At 35.5% G+C, this 26,057-nt stretch overlaps 3 protein-coding genes across 3 annotated transcripts; 2 read left to right on the forward strand and 1 right to left on the reverse strand.

Annotated features, from left to right (window-relative positions):
• The first annotated feature begins 933 nt into the window (after nt 1–933).
• On the forward strand, nt 934–8,342 carry Yif1 (Yip1d-interacting factor 1). The gene is made up of 8 exons (XM_019060335.2): nt 934–1,246; nt 1,968–2,129; nt 2,756–3,063; nt 4,196–4,290; nt 5,300–5,497; nt 6,044–6,137; nt 6,919–7,104; nt 8,077–8,342. The coding sequence occupies exons 1-7, from the start codon at nt 1,216–1,218 to the stop codon at nt 7,069–7,071; spliced, it is 1,041 nt and encodes a 346-aa protein (XP_018915880.1). The 5' UTR covers nt 934–1,215; the 3' UTR covers nt 7,072–7,104; nt 8,077–8,342.
• Nucleotides 7,306–14,075, reverse strand: SerRS-m (Seryl-tRNA synthetase, mitochondrial). Its single transcript, XM_019060148.2, has 4 exons — nt 13,206–14,075; nt 11,802–11,989; nt 10,617–10,866; nt 7,306–9,752 (listed from the first exon to the last, which is right to left on the reverse strand). Exons 1-4 carry the CDS (start codon nt 13,869–13,871, stop codon nt 9,471–9,473), a joined length of 1,386 nt encoding a protein of 461 aa, XP_018915693.2. The 5' UTR covers nt 13,872–14,075; the 3' UTR covers nt 7,306–9,470.
• Nucleotides 14,076–14,364: 289 nt separating this feature from the next.
• Nucleotides 14,365–25,340, forward strand: Hat1 (histone acetyltransferase 1). The gene is made up of 10 exons (XM_019060159.2): nt 14,365–14,550; nt 15,599–15,688; nt 16,559–16,634; nt 17,397–17,520; nt 18,626–18,761; nt 19,840–19,999; nt 20,793–21,007; nt 22,018–22,169; nt 23,039–23,155; nt 24,820–25,340. The coding sequence occupies exons 2-10, from the start codon at nt 15,610–15,612 to the stop codon at nt 25,000–25,002; spliced, it is 1,242 nt and encodes a 413-aa protein (XP_018915704.1). The 5' UTR covers nt 14,365–14,550; nt 15,599–15,609; the 3' UTR covers nt 25,003–25,340.
• Nucleotides 25,341–26,057: the final 717 nt, after the last annotated feature.

Here is a 26,057-nt window from a genome sequence, read left to right on the forward strand (position 1 = left end):
ATTTTGAATTTTCAGCAAAAAAAAGGACGATAGCCCCTGCGCATGAGCCTGAAGAATCATTCTAAACCCAAAAATCGGCAAAATTCAGAGAAATGAAAACAGGATAGTGTTTGGAAAAAAACCTCGCATTCGATACCGAAATCGATAGCTGAATCGAATGCGAGGTTTTTTTCCAAACACTATCCTGCTTTCATTTCTCTGAATTTTGCCGATTTTAAGGTTTAGAATGATTCTTTAGGCTCATGCGCAGGGGCTATCGTCCTTTTCTTTACTGAAAATTCAAAATCTGCCGAGATTTTTGACCTAAAAGATGCGATATATCGCATGCCAGTTCGACCACTTCTTTTGAGCTTGACGAATCACCTTAAGTACTTGGCGTTGAGCAATCATACCACCAATCATAGCCTTCCTTGTTCTGCATCAGTGTTATTAACGAATGAACCTCTAGTAGCAAAACAGAGGCAACTTTTCCTCTTTCTGTTCATAAAATTATGGCAGAATTGATTTTTTTTTTTTTTACTTTACAAGGGTTCCTGGTTGGAGTTGGAGGAGTTTAAACTTCTCGTTAAATTCAGGAAATTTCAACTCAACTACATTTAGTTCAGGAATCCACGTAAAGAATATTATCAGATCCTTCCATCAGTCAAGAGAATCTTCTCTATTATTCAACAATCTTTTATTCTTAAACATATTTGTTTCGGGCTGTAGAAAGAGATACTGGGGCTCAACCTTCAATTTCCTTCAAATCCTGATGTGGTACTTTTTAAAATTCCCGCTGAATTCTACTCGTCTGTCACACGTGGCGATATGCGTGGTGATAGTGCGTTGCTGCCTCTGTACACTGTTGCCGCTTTGCGAAACGTTAATTTTTTCACTGTTCTCAAGTCCCCAGAAAAGAACAATTTTTCGCACGATTTGTATTTATGCAATTGCAAATAAACAAAAATTTGTCAATGTTGTGTTGATTCAGTTGATAATAAAAATAACAGTCTGTGATTTTTTATTCGATGGATAAGCAAAGATATTGATGATAACTGCAAAATTTGTTGTGCTTTTAGAATTTTAATCAATTCACCTGTCATTTTTTTCCAGTTTTTTATTCACCGCAGGATTGGAATTAGTTCACTGATTGTTGGCGTATTAAAATCTTCCCTCTGTCGGAAACTTTACATCCTCCGGTTGCAGTCTATGTGTTGATAGTGCACTGTCATCAAAATGAATTATAATCACTCCAGAGGGCAATTTGGTAGAGTATTTGCTATTATCATTCAGTTAATTCTCCCAGCTTTCTCACGTATTAAAATGATCCGATAGTGGTTTTGAGGTTAGGTTGCGACGTCAACTCATCTCGAGACTAATGAAGCATCCCCACGGGAAAGTCCTGCTCGTGGCCAGATCAGCCACTTTATCTAATCAAAGGCAAATGATATTACTTATTCAGCGAGTAGAATCAACATTAATTTTGCAACTTGAGTTACCTCTGCTGAAGTTGGAGTAATTACTTTTCTTCACCAACCATGGTCGCAAGCATCATTTGAACATATGAACGATAAGTATGTTAAATTAAGGTTCTGGAAAACTGGTCCTACACGTTTTGGGTGGAAATAATGAAGATCACTGATAGCACATGATTGTAATCTTGGCTACTGAATAACTGCCGGAGGATAGCGCACCGAAGTCCATGCAGCATTAGAATAAATACGTATTTTTCCTTACACCAAGTAGTTGCCAGTATTTTACCAGGTTAACATACCCTAACTTCAGCTTAAGATTAAACAGACTTATCAGCCGTTTGAATCTTTTTTATACCAAATCTCTCGATTGCATCTAGATGACTTATTGGAAAAATTCTAGCGAACCCCTCAAAATCACAGAGGCCTTGGAAAAGCATTTACATGTGTGGACTTTATTGCCCATTAAGTCTTATTTATTTAATCACCATGTGCGTTTTCTCCATTTGTTTATAGCCCAAACTCCTGGGAGGAAGTTGACGAAAAGGCCAACGGAAACACCCGGAATGGAAACCTACGCTCGGTCTGAAAACTATGTGCCTCCTCCTGCTCCTGGATTCCAGCCCAGCATGCATGCTAACATTAACTACCCCCCTCAACCCGGTCCAACACCTACCTGTAAGTTGTTTATTGTGGTGATTTTACTTTTTACTCAATATGGACCTCTCTATCATTTGAAAAGATAAAATTATACAGAATTCTATCCAAATGTGTTCTATAAGACCTAATAGTTCATAAAAAATGAAGCGATTGGATATGGACATGGTTTCCTCTGGAAAAATGTTATTAAAATTCAATGAATTATTTTGAAACCAGTCATTGGCCCAAGGCCGAAATCCATGCAGTTTGAATGATTTGGTGCTGCAACATATCAATGACCAAAGTTCAGAATCACCCATATTCCTCTCATCATGGTGTTTCAAAATTTGCATGAATTTTTTAACTGAGGCCTTTCTTTTGTTTTTTAAAACAACTAATTAAATTTATTACCAAATTTAATCGAAGCCCTTGTCCTTAACCTACGCTGCTTCAAGGCCTAGAAATATTCTGAACTTAAATTTCAGTTGACAGAAGGATGTTTTCTCTCTTTTTTCTTCCTTAAGTTAAACCTAGTGAATATTCAAAGTCCTCGAATGTAAGTTGTAAAAGAAGAAAATGGGTATTTTGACTTGTGAAGTACCAACCATTATCTTCTAAAAATATTGAGTACGCCTGATTAGTATGAGATTTTTTTTATTTTTCAGATATGAATCCTAGTATGCAAAATATTCAAATGCAGCCTTCACAACCAACGGTGCAGCCAAACATGGGAGCTCCCTCTGCTAATTATTATAACCAGAATCAACATCAACCATTTCAAATACTATCGGATCCAATGGTAACAAATATGGCCATGCAATATGGTTCCTCACTTGTTGGATCTGGCCGTCAAATTGTGGATTCACAGTTTGAAAAATATATACCTGTCTCAAGGTTGAAATATTATTTTGCCGTTGATACCAATTATGTCGCTCGAAAACTTATGTTAGTCTTATTTCCATTCCTACACAAGGTAAGAAATATCATAAATACGCACTTCTTAATTTCCATTGCATTTTTACAAACAGTAAGTGAATATTCAGATCAAGTGGTCGTTTCTCTGATGGAATAATAAGTTTAAATATGTTTATCGAGCTGTCAGTCTTGACATCAGTATATCAATGGTGAAGTTGGAGAAGTGTGTATCTCAGAAAACGTGATTTTTCAATCAAGAAAAAAATTGTCCACATTCCTCATTTTTATTAGGAGTATTAGAACAAAGTGCTTTTTCTGACCTCATCAGCATTTTAAACAATTTTTTTAACTGTCAGGAAATACGGCAAGAACACAAATGTATGCATCTTCAGCATTAAGGAGAAACGCAAAATAGCATTAAAGCTCTGATCTGTTTCCGTTTTTGGCCTAACTTAGTCAAATCAAGACTGGACAAAGAGCTCAGAAGAACATAGTGGTTAAATTTTCTTAGCGGAAGTATCTATTAAAGGGTAACTTCCTAATTTTTTTCCCCGCAAAATAATTTGATGGTAGACAGAGACCTTCCTATACAGCTCATTTATGCAACTAATCCAAAACTGTCTAAAATAGAGGTGCGCTTTTTTGCAGTTTAAATATCAATATAGCAATCTTAACAGGTTCAAAAAAAAAAAAAAAGGATGCACTTGAATAAAATGACTTCACATTATCTAAATCCCATGAGCATGAGCATGTATGCTCAAGCTGCCTGAGTATTGAAAAATTTCTCTCTTTAAGTGACTTGACAAAAATATACATGGGAAAGAGAGAAATACCTGAAGGGTCAAGTCTAGCGGAGTCCCAGCTGAGCCGAAAGCAATGAGTCATGGAGCAAAATTTGATCATCAAATCAGAGTCAGGTCAAAATCTTGTTAAAGTAATTCAACTTCATGAATTCTACAACCAACATCAAATCCATGTCTACTTAGTCTAATTTAGCCTGGTCTACTCAGTACATGTACATATACGTTTCTTAAAATTGACTTAATATTCTTGACACTGCGATTGCAATTTTGCTTCTAATCGGAAGAGTATTTTTACTCTTGTGCTCCCCTTGCAGGTAGAGGGGGTATTGTTCTATGTCGTTCTTGTATCATACAAAGTTTCTTATCGCTTTTCTATGTCTTGTGCAGGATTGGTCAATGAAATACGAGCAAAATGAACCTGTGCAACCAAAGTTTGAAGTTAATGCCCCTGATTTGTATATTCCTGTAATGGCTTATGTAACGTAAGTTTTTTACTGCCCCCAAAAATTTGTTAAAAATACAAATTTTTGTGATATTTATGAAGAGCCAGAAAAATATATTTAGACTTTGTTTTGATTTTCTTAATTGCAAATTTTGACTCTCTCCGCATCTGTTTACTTGCGTATTAAAGAACAATGGATAAAAACATCATGTGGCTAAAATAATAGACCCAGCAGGAACTCCTAGAATATTTTTCTGCTGTGATCCATATAAAGATAAGAAAGATGGACTCAGAGATGTCGCCGGCACTGCCAGAGATGCAAAATGAAATTTCTCGGAATGGAATGTCATGAAATTTCCCTTAAAATTCCATTACGCTGGAAAGGTAACTTCAACGATTTTTCAAGGGATGTAATGCTGCACACACAACCTGCAACAATTACGCAAGAATTTTACAAGAAACTTTGAATTTTGACTCGTGATTTTTTTTTTTTTTTTTTTTTTTCAAAATTAGGATTTTACTGCTTTTATGATTTTTCTGACAAACTAACTCCATTGTTGAAGTCTTAAAAAATTTCATGAAATTTCATCGAGAAATTTTGTTTCCTAAAGTTTCATGCAATTTCGCATCTCTAGGCTCAGAGTATTTGACCTGTATGGAAAGATTCTTTCGTAGGGCTAAATGCAGAAACTGTCATGTCTTGGCAGATCATGTACACCAGATCTTTGACTCTCAATTTCTTTATAAATGAGGTAAGAAAGTATCACTTAGTTTTCATATTTTTTATGTCATGAGACTTCTTAAATACATTTTAATAGCTCATAGCCCACCATCGTAAAATTGAGAGGAAGTGAATTTCCCTCTTTTTAATTCAATTCCAATTGTTTTTAAACGTTATTTCTGTTTTGAATTGTTTTTTGAAGAATCCATTACAAAGTGTGTACCGCTGTGTTTTAAAATTTCATTTGTTGCTGACAATCAGATTTGATTTTTCCATCACAGCTCTAGGAATATCGAAAGTACTGTATCTAAATGTTTCCATTTTTCAGATATGTTCTAGTGGCAGGATTAGCATTAGGCACTCAAAGTAAATTTAGTCCAGAAGCTCTTGGTATATTAGCATCTTCAGCTTTAGCTTGGACTGTCGTAGAAATAGTCATTGCATTGCTCACACTCTACATTTCTAGTATAGACACTCTCTTGAAGACTTTGGATCTACTTGCTTATTCTGGTTACAAGTTTGTTGGGTAAGTTTAATTTTTTTCTCATTTTCAGCCTCTGGCTCATTTCTGGTGTCTCCAACGTGGATGCCAATTAACCCTAGCTCATCAACTTTTTCCTTTTTCTTTTTTATATCATGCGTGACCCTTGCTGCAAATCTTCCGACAATTGGAGCATTACTGAATTAGGTATCTCTTTTCTGTCAAAGTGATTTTACTAATATTATCAGAAGCTTTTACAAATGTTTCAACTCTTTTCTCTGAAAGCTGTAACGAAGGTACGTTCGGATTGTAGCTATTCACTCAAATGGACGTATTTCTGTCAAACGGAACTATGTGCATTAAGACATGAGCCCTGGAATCCATAGAAATATATGCATACCAGGGCTCACGTCATAATGCACATAGTTCCGTTTGACAGAAATACGTCCAAATAACTGATCAAGCCATGCTCATGACTAATGTGCCTTGGAATTTTTTGTTGCCAAGTTTTTAATCGTGAAGGAATTTGTGAGGGCAAAAAATCTTTTATCTCTCCCATGCTAATCTACTTCCTCCATGTTTTTGTTACAGGATAAATTTGGCAGTACTTTTAAGTTTGATGTTAAGTAGGAGTGGATACTACATCACGCTTGTTTATTCAAGTTTTGCTGTAGCTTTCTTCCTGGTGAGCTCTTTTGAGAATTGATTTTTTTCTTTACTTCTTTCTTAGATTGCCTCGTATAATCTGATCAAACAAAATTTATTCAGGTTTGTGACATCGATTCTGAGGTTGCCTCAGTTACATTTTTTTAGATGGTCCTGTTTTCAGCAACATCTCATCTTTATTTTCCAGTAATTCATGAAGTGCTTGAAGTTACCTGACAGTTAATGAAAAATCGATTTTTATTGTAAAGTATACGAAAGGAGGAAAGAAATACACAGATTTGTTGAAAAGTTGAAATTTCCTGAAATATATTCACCCATGTGGATTATAATAAAACTTTATATCCTGACGTGTTTTGACTTTACAGTTGTCAATGATGGAACTATACACTCGAGTTTCTTCACTCGCTGCATCCTTTATTTTAACATGTGCAAGGTCTCTATCATGATGGCTATCGTTTGAATCTAAAGTAAACCATTCTACACAATATAAACAAGTTGCTCATAATTCTGATTTTTTTTTTTTTTGTTTATTTGAAAGCTTTTCCAAGTTCTTAATTGTTAAGTCTGGAGCGAATTATTTTATGCTACTAAGTAATTAATTTTAGGTCCTTTTATATCTTCAAAATTAGTTACTTCATTTACAATAGCTACTTTAAACTCTCCTTTGTGCATCTCCCTCTGATTAGGTTCATTTACTTTCTTTGCAAAAGAATAAATATTCTTTACCTTATAATGACAATGCTTTGATAAATGCTTTGATGAGGGTTTCAATTTGTGACATTTTCTTTTCGTTATTTCAGGTTAGAACGCTAAAACTGCAAGTGCTAGCTGGAAACGACCCTTACAAAGGATCTGTAGGAAATAAAAGAAGAATGTATTTCATATTATTTATTGCAGTCATGCAACCAATCATGATGTGGTGGCTGTCATCTCATCTCATCCCATCATCGTAATAAAAGTACTATTACCAGGAACTAATTTTGAAAGTAAGTGAGTCTGCAATATTACTGTGCCAGAAGCAAAATCTAATTGATATTAATTAATCGCTAGAGGAGAAAAAACTTCGAGGTTTTGCATAAAATAATGATTTGTAATATCATTTCTCATGAGAATGTGCTTCCTCTGCGCTTGTAATGAGATGACCAAGGAAAGTTTATGATGAGAAAAAAAATTCCTGTGGGAAGAGATTTGTTTGAACTAAAGAGACTTTATTTTAGTAGGAATTCATGTTAGCCCTGAATGATAAGCATTAAATTATGGGAGTTTTGACAGGGCTATGCATTAATTCAACTTGGCAGAAAATTTTCCCTACGCAATGTACAACATAGCAGGAGTTGACTGTGCTCTAATTTTATTTCATAATTGCTTTGAAAAGTGGCCAATATGAGAAAAATTGTAAAATGCACATCGTTGCAGAAAAGCAATTTTTACAATTTTATGAATATTATTTATGATTCTGTTATTTTACATTTAAAAGTTACGGAGCTAGTTATAAAATACATGACGCTTAATTTTGTATTTGTTTTATCCTCTTTTCATAAAAGTTTTGGGACCTAGATACCTATTCTTTAAAACGTCCAAACATGATGGCGTAGCACTCTTTTTGACTAATTTTATGAACGGTTCCTAAGTACAAACTTTGTTCATCCAAAAAGTGTCCAACTCTAGAACTAGATAAGATTGATGCTGTATTATGAAAAGAAAAGCTTCATAATTTGACTGCAGAGCTCTGAGGAACTAATATGAATGACATGTGTATGAAACCTTTTACATTCAATCATTTTCGGCTAAATTCAATTTTATTTTTTTTTTACGAACAATAGTTTTTTTTTTTTTTTTTTTTTTTTTTTTTTTTTAAGTTGAGTACTTTTTGTAACAAGCTTTTTAGTTAACTTATTCATGTTTCTTATTCTACTTTTCTCATTATTTCATTTAATTAATTGAATTTTATTTTTCAGACTTTCCATGGGACTCTGATAACTCTGCAAATGACTAGTCAATTTCATAATTTTTTCTTGGACTCCAAGAGCAAAAACCTTGAGATGAAAGAGTCCAACACAATGGAACAAACATGACCAATTGCCAGAATTGCCTTTCCTTCAGTTTCAGCAAACTTTTTATCATATTTTGTGATTTCATCCTTCCTTCATCTCTTTATCATTTCTGTTAGAAGTCTTATTTACTCTTTTTGCTAGGACTTTCAAAATATAAACTCGTTTTTTAACTTTTTGTCTAAATAATATATTATGGGAAATTGTCATCTTGAGTATGGAAAATAAATTTTCTCATCAATAGTATGTAGTCCCCAAGATATGAGGTAGGGCCTTGAAGGTAAAGCTCTAATGGCGGTTTTTATTTTTAAAAGTGGAGACCTAAGATCCACAAGTTGCTGAAATTAAGTCCTGCTGCCTGATTGTTGAAATTTTGTGGTCGTCGAACAGACATAGATGACATAGGTTAAAAGGCGGAGCGTGATTGGTCGGCTATGTCTTATCGTGCCTTTGTCAGGTGGAATGGACGACATACGGTCGGAAACTTAAGAGGTGCCTTTAACTTGTCGAGAGTTCCACCTGACATAGGCACGATAAAGCAGCGATAAGACATAGCCGACCAATCACGCTCCGCCTTTTAACCTATGTCACCTATGTCTACCGGATACACACAAAATTTCAAAAATCAGGCTGCTGATAAGACATGAATGAGAAAATTGACTAACACCTCTTCAAGAAAGGATTACAGAAATTGCCTTCAATTTATTATTTCAGTACCAGTTCAATCACTCCAAAGTCTTAACTGTTCCATAATTTTTCAAAAAAAAAAAAAAAAAACTTTACGCATTGACAACAGAGGAGTTTCTTATAGTAAGTATAACCATGGCACAGATATAGTGTCAGGCATCTACGCTAAACACGTCCCCAAATCAGGAACCTACTAATTTTTGAAAGGGATATAGAAATCCCAAGAAATTTTTAAACTAGAAAACTTTTATCTGAAATGTTTTGTAGGGCTTCAGATCATTATTTGTGAATGATTAGAATTATCATTTTATACTCTGGTATTCACCTATGCAGATGCCATCTCAAAATTAACAACGCTTTCAGGCACCTGATGCTGTCACTAATGCATCAAGAAGTAGTTCCTAGATGTTGGATTGGTCTCGCATCAAATGGAATAAAAAGAGCCCATCAGCTTTGGCGAAAAAGTGAAGCGAACCTCGTTTTTAAAAAACCTCTATAAAATTCTCTCCAGTTATGAGGAATTAAAATTGTTTGGAGGTAAAGATAAATTTTTAGAGGTAAAGATAGAACATTTAGGCCGAACATCTAGTTTGCCGGAGATCTATTACCTAAAACTATTTTCTTTTTTTTTTCCTGGGGTTTAAAGGTTGAGTATGATCCCAATACTTATAGAAATGTGTCATTATCTTGCTCAGTGAGTACTTCTGCAATTCTTCCGCATTGTCAATCAAACGATTAAATCCTGTGAATTTCTGCAAGGCAGCTGGAATTCGAACATTTCCATCTTCTGTTTGATGAGTTTCAACTAGAGTTAACAAAAGGCGGGGAATGGCGCATGCAGTTCCATTTACTGTGTGCGCAAATCCACCATCACATTTTATATTGAATCTGCGAGCCTGTAAACAAAAGGATAGTACCATTAGGTATTGTCCGTTACAACCTATTTTATTAGATTAGAGGTAATCCTTATTTTAGGATCAGAATTTTTCAGTTATTGAAACAACTTATCAGAAATACATCAGAATATAAAACTTGATAATATTCCATCAAGATACTGAAGGTTCTAAGTTTACAGTATCATGGTCATTTCCAACATCCAGCTTCTTTCATATTACTCAACTTTTAGTATTTTTATGGCTGTTATTACCATGACTGTAGAAATATAGACCGCCGGCTAAGATAAAAAGAACACGAAAAGGGGTTTTGAGAATGAGATGGTTGGGAGAAATAACTTTGCAAATAGAGAAGGCTGTTTTTAATTGCAGGAAAATTGTTATCATCCACCAAATTTCCGACATTTATGAGTAAAAAAAGTCAGCACTTAGGTAAAGACAGCAGGAAACAATGCAGAGATGGGATTTCAATTTTATGCATCAAACTACATTTCATTAAAAAAATGAAGTCTAAAACCCCTGCAAATCTGCGTTTTCGAAATTTTTCAGTCAGTTTGCTCTTAACATAATTTTAGCTCTTATCATTTTGATGTTATTCCTTAGGCCAACCTAATATCTGAGCTAGTAGTTGTTCTTTCTAGGAATGTCTATTCTTACGAATACTTATTTAAGGGCCCAGTTATGTTGAACTGGCATTGATTATATCTTGGTAATTAAGTAGAAAATTAAAGGATTTTTAGTTAAAAAATAAATTTAGGAAAAAACCAAGAAAACAGTATCATATTCAATGCTGTGATTGAATGTGAATGGCGGTTGTGGAACTTTTGAACAGTTTTTCTGTTGGAAATTTATACTGAGTAATTTTACCTGAAAATCAGTGCAGTCACTGCAGCTTGATATCTCTCCATATTTTTGTCGTCCAGGCATCCATGCCTCAATGTCATATTTTCGATATGCTTGAGCACCTAATTCATGAGCTGCCATATCTAGTGTTAGAAAGTGTAAATTAAGATCTGCAAACAGCTTTTCCTGGTGTGCTCGGAAAGTGTCAAGGATGGCAGCAGACTCATCAGGCGAACAAACGCTGAACATCTCAACTTTGGTGAACTGATGCACTCTGGAAAAATTGAAAATATTTCTTAAGGATTAAAACGCAGGTAGGTGGATTATGACTCATTTAAATAATCAAGGCTTACTGCTCATCTGACTCTGCTCATCACCCCCTAATGTTCATCGGCGACTATATGGATTACATTTTGCAATAAGGAACCCTTTATCTCGGCTCTTTCATGAAAGCACGTATCAGCGTAGCGAAACCAATGGCATGTATGTTGTTTCTAAAATTAGCCAGAAATAGTGGTTTCTTATTGCAAAATTTAATCCATGAGTGCTTGATCGATACGTTCATGGAATTCATCAAGAAAATAACTTACCCTAGTAGCAGTGGCTGTTGAGAAAAGTTGTAAAAAACTCGTAAATTTTAAGAGAACTTAAAATTTACTTCAAAACCACTTAAAATTTACATAAAAAAACTCTTGAAATATTCGTATCAGGAAACCCTCTTTGGGGCTTTTTTACATAAAATTGAAGAAAAATTGTAAGTAAATTTTTTTACGTAACTTTTAAGTAATTTTTTTTACGTGAACTTTAAGTAAAATTTACGTATTTTTTTTTATGAACTTCCTACAGGCAAAAACGAGGGGAAAAAAGAGGTGAACAGAAAAGTATAAAAGGAGGTGTTGCGCAGCCCATAAAAATTGAGGATAGTTCGTTGATTTTTACGTGAATTTTACATTTTCTTTTAATTAAAATACTTAACACTTTTATTTTGAAGAATTCCCTAAAGGGTTTAATCTTAAAATGATGTATTTTAGGAGTTTTTTCACTTAAAATTTACAAACCCTTAACCCTACAAGTTTTTTACTTTTTTTTCACTTAAAATTTACAAACCCTTAATCCTACAAGTTATTTACTTTTTTTTGACAACTTTTAGTAGAATTTTTTTAAGAGCCATTGCTACTGGGGTAATTGCTATTGATTTTGCAATCTTACCTGTATAGACCTCTCTCTTCAGCAAGTTGAGATATTTCAGCTCTGTAACATCGGCTGACAGCAGCGAAATTTATTGGCAGCTCAGAAGAGTGGAATTTTCGATTTCGTAAGTAGTTAGCTATAGCTATTTCAGATGTCCCAGATAAGCACCAGTCCTTGCCAAAGAGATTTTCATCCAAGCAGTAGATCTGTAAACAAGTTTGATTTTGAGAACCTTGATAAAATTCCAAGTTCCGCCTCATTTTCGATGAGCCCAGTAAAACGTTAACTTGAGCACAAACATTTTTGCTACTCAAGCGAAAAAGTGGCTGATACAAAATCGATTTTAAGAAACCCCAATTCGTAAGGAGATCAATAGAATTATCATAGAACATTCCTTTCTAGAATATCAGTTCATAAAAATTCTTGTGAGGAGGCTGTCAAAACTCATAAAACCCCGTGCGATTAACTCATTTTTACACAGATTAAGATAAAGGTCTTGTCTCTAGGGCTTTGTGAACATTTGAAAATCTCGATTATTGGACTTCCCATTTTTTTTTTCTGATATTCGGTTCAAACTTGAACCTAGAAACCTTGAATAATTAAACTATTTGACCACATTGATGAAATTTTCGCAGCAAATAAAAATATATACAAAAACACTAAGTCAGCCTCAGTGGTCTAGTGGTCAAGGCAGTTCGCTGCAGACACTGAGGTCCAGGGTTCAATCCCCGGAGGTGACCGTGGATGACTATGTCACTCCAATCCCCTGACCCTTCGAGGTAACAGGGTGCGTGAGGGACATAGTCACCCAGTAAGTAATCCGTCTGCACTGTTCGACTGGGTTGGGAAAAATCGGTGATCACTCATAGTTTGCGCAACTGCAAGCGCTACCTATCAGTGGAAATTGCAACAACACAGTCAAACTCAGTGGAGGCATGGCCGTGCTCCAAAAATCCGTGTTCTGCAGCGTCTGCCACAGTCTTTGATGAGACCTACTGTTGGCTATCAGACGGCTGGGGAGTCTTGCGGGCATATAAAGGTTACACAATGTGTCAAGAGCACGAAGTTAAAGTGCACGATCCAACTTCGGGGTGCATGACGGCAGTTGCCAGTTGCCTTGGCCCCTTGAGGGCGCCTTGCCGGTCAGCCTGGCCTTACTTACTTACAAAACCACTTGATCATTCAATGAATTGATAAATTCTTGATCTTGTTATCTTTAATAGTCATTTATTTATTCAAAATTGAATTTTCTTTCCCAATTGTGAGGAAATTATATGGAAAATTTTACATTCCAGAACAGTTTTAACACCCTTCCCTTAAGGTAAATCAGAAAAAAATAATGTGACATGATTCTATGCTGAAACATTAAATGTTAGAAAAAAAGTATTTATCAAATTTTAAGTAATTTAATACCATACTTACTTGGTGTCTTTCACCATCTGTGACCATTCCACAAGATTTGATTATGCTTTTCTTGAAAATGTCTGGGACAGAAATCAGTTTAAAGCCATTCTCCAACAAATAAGAGAGTGTGTATTTGATTAACGCAGCCTCAAGAGCAGCCAAGTTTCCGGACAAAAAGTAGCTGCGGAATCCAGTGAGGTTCGTCATATTTTCATAACGAAATAAATTATGCTGCGCTGTGAGATCTGGAAAAGACTTGGGCTTAAAATTATAATCAAACTTCGACCCAGTTGAACTGATAACTTTAGAATCTGATCCATATTCAAGGACTTGCGGATGGGTTCTGTTTGGGATGCATGCAGCTGCTTCCAAGAGCTTCCTTTTGACATCTTCATTGCCTTCATCATTCAAGTGTTCTTTATAAAGTGCTAACACTAGATCAATATTGCCGTCACCTTTCCTAGATGAAATATTCTGTCTCACTGATTCGACAACTTTATCGCCACACAAGTGTTCAAAATCGAAGGTTGGTGGTGATAAATCTGGTTCAACGCTTTTCATAGCACCATTCAAAAATTTAGCATTTCCACTGACATTCCTCAAGAGTAATGACGGAGGCAAACAATTTTTTAAGAGATAAGAGGCCACCTTTAAAGTTGAGCTTCCTCGCGAAGTTGCATTCATGGTGAATAAGTTCAACTATGGAAGGTCCTTTAAAACTTTATGGAACGGACTAGGTTTTGAATAAAAAAATCACGAGGTGAGGTAAGGAAATGGAGTATCCAAATGGGCGATATAAACCGCATAAACTTTCTCATTTCCTTCAAAACTCAGTTTTCTTTGCAAACTTCTGATAACATTTCTAAAATTTCTTAACCTAAAATAATCACGTTGGGTTTACCATGTTATCAAAAACTAGAGCTCAAAACTATGTACAGTTTTGAGAGTAGGGAATTTCTATTCAATCAATGAAACAGAAGATGAATCTCATGACTCATGAGAAAAGTCAAGAAATATGTTTTCAGTTGATTTACTGAAGTAAATAATTTACTGGCTTTTTAATTCGGAAAATTATCGGAGATAATAAAAGGTCCACAGAACTCATGTACCTAACAGCTCCACCTTTTTGAGTTTTTTTTTATGGTCATACTGTGAAAGCGCGCATTTCTTCAAGGCCGCCTTTATTTTCGGCGTTGTGGTTGCTGTGCTCTTATCAATTCGTCGTCGCTATTTGCGCTATTTTATCTCTCTGTCAATGCTCAAAGGCATTCATGTAATTTATTCTCCTCTCTATTTTGTTTCTCACCCTTTTTCTAAGTTATCTGATTATTTTGAGTGCATTTGTTTTCCTGCGAATCACTGGGTAAGTTTCCTTAAGTACTACCCCTGTCTGCTCCGCATGCTCTTACACTTCATCTTTCCTATCGGAGGATATTGCAGGATGTCATGCCCATACATCTCACCATCGCTCCTTCTAAATTCCTCACAGTTGTTAATAAATTCATAGCACAGAAGTAATTTGCACTTTATAGACTGGTGGAGGTCCATTGAGAGATGACTGAGTCACCTAGAACGCACTGTAGACAATAGACTTCAACATTTGAAACAAAGAATAACTACGCATTGCGAAGGGATTGGTAAAGTGTTCCAACAAACGTAGAAAGCAACATGGGATAAGTGAAAGAGTATAATTCGAAACAAACGTGCTGAATGGAATAAAACATCTTGTGCGAATAAATCTTTTGTTTATACCATCATCAGGCTGGTTGAATAGCCCCAGTGCTTGGTTGTCAGCATCTATGAAACCTTTCTTTCTTTTGAGAATATAAGCAATTATCCTACATCTTGTCATAATTGCCTATTTTAGGCAGATGAAGCTGTTAGTCTGATTTCAAGAATGTAGTATCCGTCCAAAGCCTCTGGTCGCAAGTGGCAACGCAACCTCAAAGCCCCTCAAAATTTGACTTATGAAGCAGTTCCTGTTATCTCCTCTAAGAGTATAGTACCTCAAGTTTATTGTTCCTGCCCTATTGTAGCATTTTCAAATATTGTTGATCAACAACCAAGAAAACGTTTTGTGAAATGCCCTAACACCGGCCTCTAACTTGAACTAAAAGTTACTCTAAAACTGTTGCTAGCGCTCAAGCTTCCGGTTCTGTACATTATCACTCCTACCGTGAAGAGCTACTTTTATGATGTGTATCATCATGATGACGCAAGAGTTAATATGAGTTTGAGTTGGATGAAGACAATTTTTTTTGGTGCAGCTGCCACTGGTTATTCAATGACGCTGGTTTCCCTCTTTACTTACGAAGGAAAGAGTATGTGAGTAAATTACTTACAATTCATTTTTCCCCTTTCCTACACGAAATAATATCAATAACCCAAAGTAACTATTTTGTCTTTTTCAGCCTTTCTAACCATGGAGTCTTTAAAATCTGTAAAATCTGATAACAACATGTTTGTCATCGATAGCAATGAAGCCTTGGAATTTAAATTTGGTGAGTATTGCCTTTTTGCCCATGATCACAGAACAAATAATTTCAAATATTGCAAGAGTAATTGTGGCGTACTTAGGAAAAACCGTTTATACTCTACGATGCAGCCATATTCCCCTCTTTGATTGTATTAGACCTATCTGATATTTTACCTCTACTCTCGTGAGGCAGTAAAGGTGGCCCAGTAGTTTACTCTCTATTGTAGTTCCTCATCAGATCAGCTTAGGATGTTGGTGCTAGATCTGATGAAATCAATAATGTAGCAAAATCAAAGTATTGCCTTGTTGCCAAAGACATTGAATCTTGTATAGCGGGTGTCCGTCTCAGTTTAGTACAGGCAGAGCGAGACAAGTCTCTTGGAGCCCCATGATAGGCGGGCAGAGAAGGAGAGAAAGCGTGTGTTCCAAGCACTCGAAGAGACTGCAGAGATGTAGTGGAAAATTCATTTGCGCGCTCGGTTTTTCACGAATATCTCGTTTAGATTCTATTTTCAGACAAAATTCCTGAGAAGAAAGTTTTAAAACGTATAATTTTACAACTGAATAACAATGTTTCATTTTCCTGAACTAATTATTAACCGAGAAAAAAAGCATCACAATCCGACAAAAATTCACTTGAGCCGCTACTGCGCATGTGCAGATGTGTGCAATTGGGACACACAAACTCATCAATGCGGGTCGGTGCTAACACTCATCGGCATGCGAATTTTTAGAAGTTGTCCCGCTTTCCGTAACACAGGATGCACGGTCTACGTTATTCAATGTTTTTGCTCGTTACCCATACTACTGAGTTTAAGTTTACAGAAACCTGAATACCAAGGTGTCTTTAGCCTCATGCTTTAACCTAAAACTAATGTATTTATCTTTTTTACAGTGAGAACAGCAGAAGATGTTCATGATGATAAGTGTATCTTCAAACCTGATTTGTCTCACCAAGTTTTTGGTGAAAGGTAAGCTTTCTTTTCTCAAGTAGATAATTTTGTGGTTTTCCTCCTTTCTGCATTTCTTGTGATCCTCCCAAAGTCTGCAAATAGTGAGAGAAGTCTTCAATTTGGCTCCAATAAGTTATGTACATTTTTAAGGAGGAATAAAAGAAGAGACCAGAAGACTAGATTAAAAGATCTTGTCTGATATCACTATGAAAGAACTCAAAAATCAATACTCAGAAATTTTCTGAAGAGAATGATGTGTATTAAGTCTTACTTCAGTCTCATCACGCTGAGAGATGTTCTTTTTGAAGATCTTCAAAACGATGGATGGTTGTTTGATGTATTCTTAGTCATTTCCTCGCCTCTGTCCACTATTCAAGGGATTTTTTAAAAGAATATCTGACGTGCAGTGAATAAAAAAATAGAGACTGAACCCATGGTTCTCTGCAGAAAATTCTCTGAAATTGTTTTTTCAAGCTATTGACCTGTAGATTTGGTTCATTGTACGCAAAGGACACAGCCAAGAAAGTCCAGAAGAAAAAGTCATGTTTCAGTAAGTTAGTCTTTTTTTTAATTCCATGCTCAGTCCTTGAGATGGTGGTAATGAACAGGGCGGTTCAAACATGTTTCAGAGGATCCCACAAAATGAAGCGCTCCTTCAGCAGAAATATTTTTTCGTTTTTACCTCGCACATCGTTACTCCTCAACTATTCAAGGCCAATTCCTCTCCAGCTTAACTGACCCATTATCATGAGTAACAGGAGTTTTATATTTATTTTTCAGCGAAACTATATTTGGTTACAAGAATTTGAAAATCAAGATCTATTATTCTGCTGGGAGGTTGAATACATATGTTGCTGTTGAATATGATGAGAAAGTTAATCCCAACAAAGCAGACGGTCTGAAAGTAAGTAATAACATGATTTGTTAATTTTACTTAGCTCTTCTTAAGCTTAACTGTAACTATATATAAAAATAAACCAACATCACCTCAGATAAAACTGTCAAAATTTATCTTATCAGTTCAGACTAATTGTCCAAAATTGACCAAACATTTATCAAAAATAAATTAACCTGTCTTGGAATATTTGGATATCATTCAATGTGATAAGTACTTATGAAGGTCCTAAGCATAGAAGCAAAGAACCCCGCACAGAGCATGGGGTCAGCGGCTCTCGATGAAAGTCAATGAAACTTTAATAGATTGATATAAAGTTCATAATTAAGAGAAAGTCAAAAAATTAGCTCACTTTTGCGAGTAGAAGCCGAGATATTCGTGTTTGAACCCGGACTATTTTCTGTGCGGCAGAGGTAAATTCTCCGTGTCGCCTTACCTTGCTTGAGCACTTCGGCCAGGAAACCCCCTCCCCCACCAGGTAACTATGATGTGGCATTGTTTACACTCACTCCTTTCATTAGGACGCTCCGTTCGGGCTGTGCGATATGGAGTTCCCTGCTTCTCGCACCTCTCCCGTGCCGGTGCCGCTGGCCGGTTTAATCTGAAATCTAGTTGCTGAAACAGAATTGACAGATGCGGGGAGAGGGAGAGAGTACGGCATTCGCACTGGCCGAGCGCATAAGCACCTATCTTCACGTGAGTGATGTGAGGTCTGTTCGAGAACGCCGAACAACGAGAGGAGAGGGGACTCGGAATTCTTTCGCCATGCTCCGGCATAATAGAAAATAGTCTGGATTTAATTGCGAATATCTCATTTTCTACTCGCAAAAATGAGCTAATTTTTTGGCTTTCCCTTAATTATGAACTTTATACCAATCTATTTAAGTTTCATCGATTTTCATCGAGAGCCGCTGACCCCATGCTCTGTGCGGGGTTCTTTTGTTGCAGGACTTTTATTATGATCGAACCAACAATTTGAGCCCCTAGCCAATGTAGAAAGCTCTCTAAGTATGTAGTATATCTTTGGTATTTATTCCGTAGCTTTTGCGTCATGAAAACTTCTATTTCTCTTCAGTTCTGTGATATTTATTGTAAATCTGTTTTTCTGTTATAGCCAGATCCAATTCTCCAGGCTTTAGAAGAAGTCATTCCCAGTGGCTACACTCAAAATTTAGATGACTTTATCGCTTCACTATCCAAAGAAGCCACTTTCAAGCCTTTTGGAACTTTACTGCAGAAATTCACAACAAGTAAGTTTAGAACACTCGAAAGAGAATCCTGCTCCGAGGGCCTGAAAAGTAATTTTCATCTGATCAAAATAAAAATTGAAAGTCCATTCTAGGTACTGATCATAACATCATCACTTGTTTTTTTAGGTATTTGTGCCTCATTGGCCAGTTTTCTGGACATCGAAACCCTGCTGTTTTTTATGGGACTTTGCACATTGGTTTATTAGTAAGGGTTAAATTAGGATTCAAATGACGATTTTTCCATAAGAATCCCAACTATTTTTTGTTTTAATAGCCAAAATTTGCCTTCAAATTTTCGAGCAACTACCATTTTTTCAATTATTTAGATAAATCCCCTCTAAACTGAGCCTTCTATTCCTCTCCATAATCTATAAAATGTTTCGAAACAAACCTAGTACTTTTCCAATTGTTAGAAAAACCCTCGGATGGACAGTGAATACACCTTAAGTGTGTAAAACAGATTATTTTGCTATCAAGCCTTGAGTTTTCTCCCAAAAAAATGACCAATGAAAAAATGAATTTTTGTCAAAATTTTAAATGACCCCTATTACACTAAACTATTGCACTGGAACTTTGAAAAACAATTTGACATAGTTTTATAGAAGTGGGCCAAGTCGCATTTTGGAAGTAAATGAGTTAGGAGCAGTTTTGAATTAAACTAATCGTAAATTTTCTCCCATCTACAATTCAAAGTCGAGAAAAAATATTTTTAATATAAAAATGGTCGTTAAACGTTGTTCTGAAAACTGAAAATTGAGCCCTAAGTCTCACAAAGGTGTAAAACTTCAAACCTTTTTTCTGGTTTGAACTTGACAGGACTCGGTGTGTTTCCATTCACTTAGGTTCAATTTTCATTCTTGAAGCCATTTTCAAGTTAAACTGACACATAGTTGATTGGTTTGATTTTCAACAATGTTTATACCTAGTCTCCCAACTCAGCAGAATCATCACAGTCCAAAATAAAATAATTGATAATTTGTTTGTTTTTTTTTTTTTTTTTTTTTTTTTTTGTATTTGAAAAGGTATTACTTTCTTTTCTTAATTTTAAATCACCACCTGTTATCGTTTCAATTTTCAGATATGCACGGGAAGGATCGAGAATACGAAGTCTATCTTGTAGATACTACTACAAAGGATTTCATTGCCTACTTTAAAAGACTGCAAACATTCGTTATGTGGTACATTGATGCTGCTTCCTTCCTCGATCACGATGATGAGAGCTGGCGTTACTTCCTAGTGTAAGATTTTGAACTTCAATCCTTTAAAGTATTGAATAAGAGTCATTTCTAATCAACAAAGTGAAAATTTTACTCAGTCGTGGGTTTTTTTCTGATTAATGTGATATTTTCACCATGCACTCTGTCTCTCCATTTCAGCATGATGTGAATCAAGTCTTTTCGCTTAACATGATCTAATTTTTCTATCATACTTATCCAAACTCCCAGTTCAACATATCGTAAGGGTTTTTCTCTCTTTTTTTTTTGTTTCTTTGTTTCTTGTTAATTTATTCGTTCTTTTTTATCAACCCAGTGGCTACCATCTTGGTCTATAGGATTGGCTTGAAAATTACTACTGATAGCACAACCACAAGCTCAGCATTCATTATTGCTGTGGATTGGTTAGTTTGAAGCATTCCCTTGACGCTTTCAGCTCTAGAAATGCATTTTTGTACACATTCAGCAAAAAACCCCTGTTTTCATCCCTGTCCATTTTAGTTTTTTGTCTCTCTCTCTTGTTTCATCCTCATTTGCCGTGAAAACATTAACAAAAAATACTTTGATGATCAACTTCACCATGAATCATGATCAATTTCAGGTGACTTTGTATCATTTGAGTGGTGCTTAATTCAGATACCTATGAAGGTGGTGTCAGCTGTCATTCCATGTTAGATTAGTTACAGAATAAATGACAAAATTATTTCATTAAAGGGGGAAAATTGATTGCAATCCCAACTCTCTGGCCATGAGGTATGCTACTTGCAACACTTCTGCACATTTTCTTCTTGCAACTAATAATTCTTATATGTTTCAGTTTCGAAAAGTACAAAAATGATGATAATCAAGATGCCTACGCCGTAGTAGGTTTTGCCACTGTCTTTGAATACTACGCATATCCTGAAAATATTCGACCTCGCATAAGCCAAATATTAGTGTTCCCACCGTTCAAGAACCAAAGCATTGGAGCTCATCTATACAATGCCATCAACAAACATTATCGAGTCAACAGTAAAGTAACTGACATTACAGGTATGATCTGTTTTACCAGATGGTTCATATTAATTAAATATTTAAAATCCTGTGCTTAAATAATTCAAGTTTCTCTCTCCACCGATCTGTAGAAACTCTCTTGTCAAAATCCGGAAGAATATTCATTAACCTTCAGAAAACATAGATGGATGAAATAGAGCCAACTTTAGTAATTCTTCTGCCTCGGAATTTTTTTTATATAATATTTTTACAGTAAATTTTTAAATGTCCATTCTACAATGGGCCTGTTGCATCCAAGAGATACAGCCGTGCGAATAGACTTTTCAGAGGTTAAATGACACGAAAATTACGATGGTCTCATTGAAAAAGTCTGAAATACACTCCTTACTGCGCAATTTGCGTTGTTAGGAACGCGCTTTTTCAAATTTCCCGCGTCTGGGGGCAGTTTTCTGACGGCAACTCGCGGCTATTTCCGGTCAACTAAAACTGACAACATAACCTAAAAATCGGAGCTCGTGATATCCTGAAATGAAATGTAGAAGGATTGCGTTGGATATTTAAAAGTTGATCGATTTCGTTACCACATAAAGCGTACATGGACCACTATGAGAGATCACGTTGGGTTTGTAAACAAACTGAAGGAAAAAAGAACAACAACAACAACAACGACTCGGCATCTTCCGGAAATCACCGAGCCCGCCGTTTGCTCGTTTCCGGTGATTAGAAAACTGCCCCCAGACGCGGGACATTTGAAAAAGCGCGCTCATAACAACGCAAATTGCGCAGTAAGGAGTGTATTTCAGACTTTTTCAATGAGACCATCGTAATTTTCGTGTCATTTAACCCCTAAAATGTCTATTCGCGCGGCTGTATCTCTTGCATGCAACAGGCCCATTGATTCCTTTGCCTAATCAAAGTATAATCTTAATATTCTGTGTACCATCATAAAATAGGAGGCATAACCTTAAATCTCTTGTGTTAGAGAATGATTTTTTGCCCAGAGGATACGTATTCATTGTTCTTAAAATCTCTTTTTCTAATTTTTCCAGTCGAAACTCCATCTGAAGATTTCCAGCGTGTTCGAGACTACGTAGATGTCAGCTATTGCTCCACTTTAGAAAGTTACAAACCAGATAAAATACAGCAAGGGTTCAATCAAAACATGATCCAACAAGCTAATAAGGTCTATAAAATCAATCCAGTGAGTATTTTTTCTTTTTAATTTTGTACATCCTTTATACTCTCTATTAAAGCTATGTCATGCAATCACTGGTAGTCAAAAATCGTTGATGTTGGGGAATTTGTAACAACCAGGAAATTAGGGAGAAGTCATTGAGTTCAAATTTGAACATGAATGTGGCAAGCATCAAAACAAATGGTTGGTAATGCTTTTTATTGCCTCTGAAGTAAACTGCCTTACTGATAGCTTGACCAATTTCCTCTGTCTTGCTACAATGGGAGAATAACGTGCAGCACAAGGACAAGGAGTAAGTCAGGAAATTTAAAATAAAAATATGTTTCTTGTTTTGTAAAGTCCAAAAATTTCCTATAAAGAGTCAAAAAGTTAAAGCTCTGAAGGTCAAAGAATTCTAAAATCTAAGGAGTTTTATCCCAGGGATGCAAGAAGTCCTTAGCCTTCCTTTTTGTCCTCTCTAGGAACTTCTCAAATATTACCAGAATCATACATATAGATTGTAGTAAATTTATATCCAAAAATTCTACTTAAGTTATCACGAAATAAGTTTTTAGTTATTGAAGCTTCAAAGAATTTTTCAAATTTTAAATTGAGTCTGGAAAAAAAATGTGTAGAGGATTTCATAAAGATCTCAAATCACTTTCTCAAGTTAAATGAGTGTCTGAAAATGTCGACCCTCTTTTTCCTCTTACATCAAAAACTGGTCTGGTGTACCTCTGTGCACTGTGAGTTCTGCACTATATGTAATTGTTTTCCCCCAGTATGCCTCGTCTTTATCTTTGCTAAAGCAATACGATGATATAAACTGCGTGATTATCCTGTATAATTTATTTCTATCATCTGTGCATTTTCAAAAGGAATTACTTTGCTTTCAGAAACAAGCGCGTAAAGCATACGAGATTCTTCGACTGAATTCCACAAATCAAGCAGACAAAGCTCAGTATCAAAGTTATCGACTGGATGTAAAGAAGAGATTAAATGTACCTTTCCAGGTACGTGGTCCAACTTTTTTTCTTCGTTCTGTGTATTTATCCTGTTTCAATTTTCTACCACTGCTAGTTAAGTGTACTGCTAAGCTGTTTTGCTCTAAGCTTAGATAATCTACAGAACTTTTTGTTGGTCTTTCAATCAAACTAAGTGGAGATGAGATGCAATAATGAGACAAATGTCAAATTAAAAAAATGTGGTTTAGTTTAATAAGATTTCTAGGGCTGTGCGAATAGTGATTTTGAAAATTAAAGCAAAGAGGGAGGTGGATAGCCAATTATTGGCAATTACAAATACACTAATTCAAAACCGAAAGTTGGAAAATTTTAAAATTTAAATCTATAGGGACAGATTTGAACAATACTAATATCACTGTCTACCGTGAAAAAGACTTCGGTCCTCGAGGCAAAATCTTCAGTACGGTAATTGTGGTTGAAAAATCGTTTTTTAAGATTTCTTTGTTGAGCTCTCTCTTCATATGCACTCCGATTATGGCAAATTATAATCTTTATAAGCTTTTTCTTTGAACAACATTTTTTGAACTAGAAAGTTCAAGCCACAGAGTTTGGTTTGACTTTTTGAGGGAAAAATTTCGCACTACTGCTTTTCTCCAGGTATGAGAAAGTTTCGAAGAGTAAAACCAACAGTCCAATCATATCAGTTTTTAGCGATGCTAAAGCTGCTTCCGATTTTTAGTACCCATGAAGAACTTTAATGGGTCTTTCAGCAATGTTTTTACCTTTTGTCGTTGACCTATGGATGGCCGAAGTGCAAAACCATGTATCTCCATTTGCAACGTTGCAAAATCCCCGTCATACTTCATTTTTTCCCTGGGAAACTAGTGAACATAATCCCTTGAAAACTCTCTCGATTTTTCCTCCCTGTTGGCAGAATATTCTTTACAGATTTCAAGCTACAAAGTTGGCTCATGTCTCTTCAAAATGTATAACAGCAACAAAAACGTGGACTTACCGCTATGAAGATTCGTCGTTTTCCACTTTAGCCATCAATATGGTGTCTCTGGGCTGATATTAAAAAATAACTTTTAGGGCGAGCCTCTCCGTCCTTTTTGTAATGTCTGCGTGTTACAAAGTTGGAAGTATTTTGAACCGTGATCTTTCAGGCTTTTTTAATATTATTATTTTCGAAATTAGTTATTATGTCACCATTTAATGCATCTCAGAGTTGTTTCATAATGTTTGAGACTTACAGATTAAATATTATGTACAAAATCCTTCCAACTGCCGAGTTTCAACACAGACTTTGTGCTTGTTCTTCTAAAATGTGATATGTCATCCACCATAGTGATGCATATATTAATGATTCTGAAGAATCAGAAACATTTTTATTTTCTTAACATTGTGTATCCTTTGAGTTTGTCCCGAGCAACAATGCCCTCAGAAAGTGACATTTTTGCAAATATGAAGAAAGGAAAAAAACAACAAAAAACTAAAAAATCGGTTCAGAAAAATAGTTTTTCTTAAATTTTGATTGTTACCTAAAATGAAATCCTATAATCAAGTACTTATGATGTGTTGTGCCAATCTTTTCTCCTCATTCCCTCCCCCTTCCATAATTCTCCAGTTTTCTAGTTTCATTTATGAAGAAGTATGCATTATTATCCTGTCTAGATAAATTTCTTACTTAATCTTTGATTCTCTGATTACAGAAAGAAGTCGCGTCCCTCAAGAAACTTCAGTCAAAGATGAACTCCTCTGAACTTCAAGCTGCTTTAAATTTAACTAGCTCCGAGAAGAGAATAGAGAGACTAGACCAGGATTACAAAAAATTAGAGGAAGAATACCGCCGCATTCTTGACCGCTTCCATACTAAACCAATGCAACCAACATAAGAAGTGTTTTTTCTTTTATACCTCCACTTTTACCATGTAATTCAGCGTCTATTGGACTGTTCTCTGCTGTGAAAAATTTGGTCTCAGTTTCCATTTCAACCGTAGCTTAAATGTTGGAAAATTCATTTTTTTTTTCATTTTTTCTATGTCTCTAAAACTTTACCTTCGTACCCATGTATCATATTTTAATTTATCATTCATTTTCACAAGGGTCCTCATTTTCAATGATTTTTTTTATTTTTAGATAATTTTTTAGATCTTAAGTTTTATTTGGCTCATCACACCCTGTCATCAAGTAAATGTCACTATTAAAAATAAAATCCAACTGCCATTTTGTACTTCAGTGTATAATTTTCTCTACCTCTTTTCGACTGTGAGTCTAGTTGATGAGAAATCTAAAAAATGGTCCAGATAGAAGGATTTGCATCTTACAGTGTACTGATTTGCGGTCTGAAGTTGACACCAGCAGAGCATTCTCTTTTTTTCACATAATACTTGTTTAGAAAGCTCCTTTTGTGAATTACAAAGAAAATGCTCCTATAAGGTTCAATTGATATCTAGCCCAAGCATACAGCGGTGAAACTCCCAAATCACTTATCTCCGTTGTGGTGTTATAAAATCTTAGCACTTATTTTATTTTTTATAAAGAGGTCCAATTGACACCAATCCATGAAGTTTGCACAAAAATGTTTTCGCTCTGATTGAAAAAATTACAGCAGTTTTTAAAAATTTCCGTTGAGTTGTTTACCATTTAAGAATTAAAGAATGGCAAGAAGTCTGCGATGTCGCAAACCCTTTTGGAGTTCCACCGTTGATGTGTAGTCTGAAAAAATCACATTAAATTACTTAAGTTTATCAGACGTAAAATTTGTTGCTGCACGAGTTCCTTATTTGCATTAATTGGATGTAACTATACCAAACGTAAGTCGTGGAGGATCCAAATATGTAAAAAACATATGAAAAAAGTTGTCACTTCTCGTCCTCTCTCTGCATAACTTGTCAAATTGGAAATCGCGTTTTCAGTCGCAAGAAAGTAATCATCTTTCAAGAAAACT

The sequence above is a fragment of the Bemisia tabaci genome, chromosome 6 (assembly GCF_918797505.1).
Source record: "Bemisia tabaci chromosome 6, PGI_BMITA_v3".
Classification (NCBI taxonomy): Eukaryota; Metazoa; Arthropoda; class Insecta; order Hemiptera; family Aleyrodidae; genus Bemisia; species Bemisia tabaci.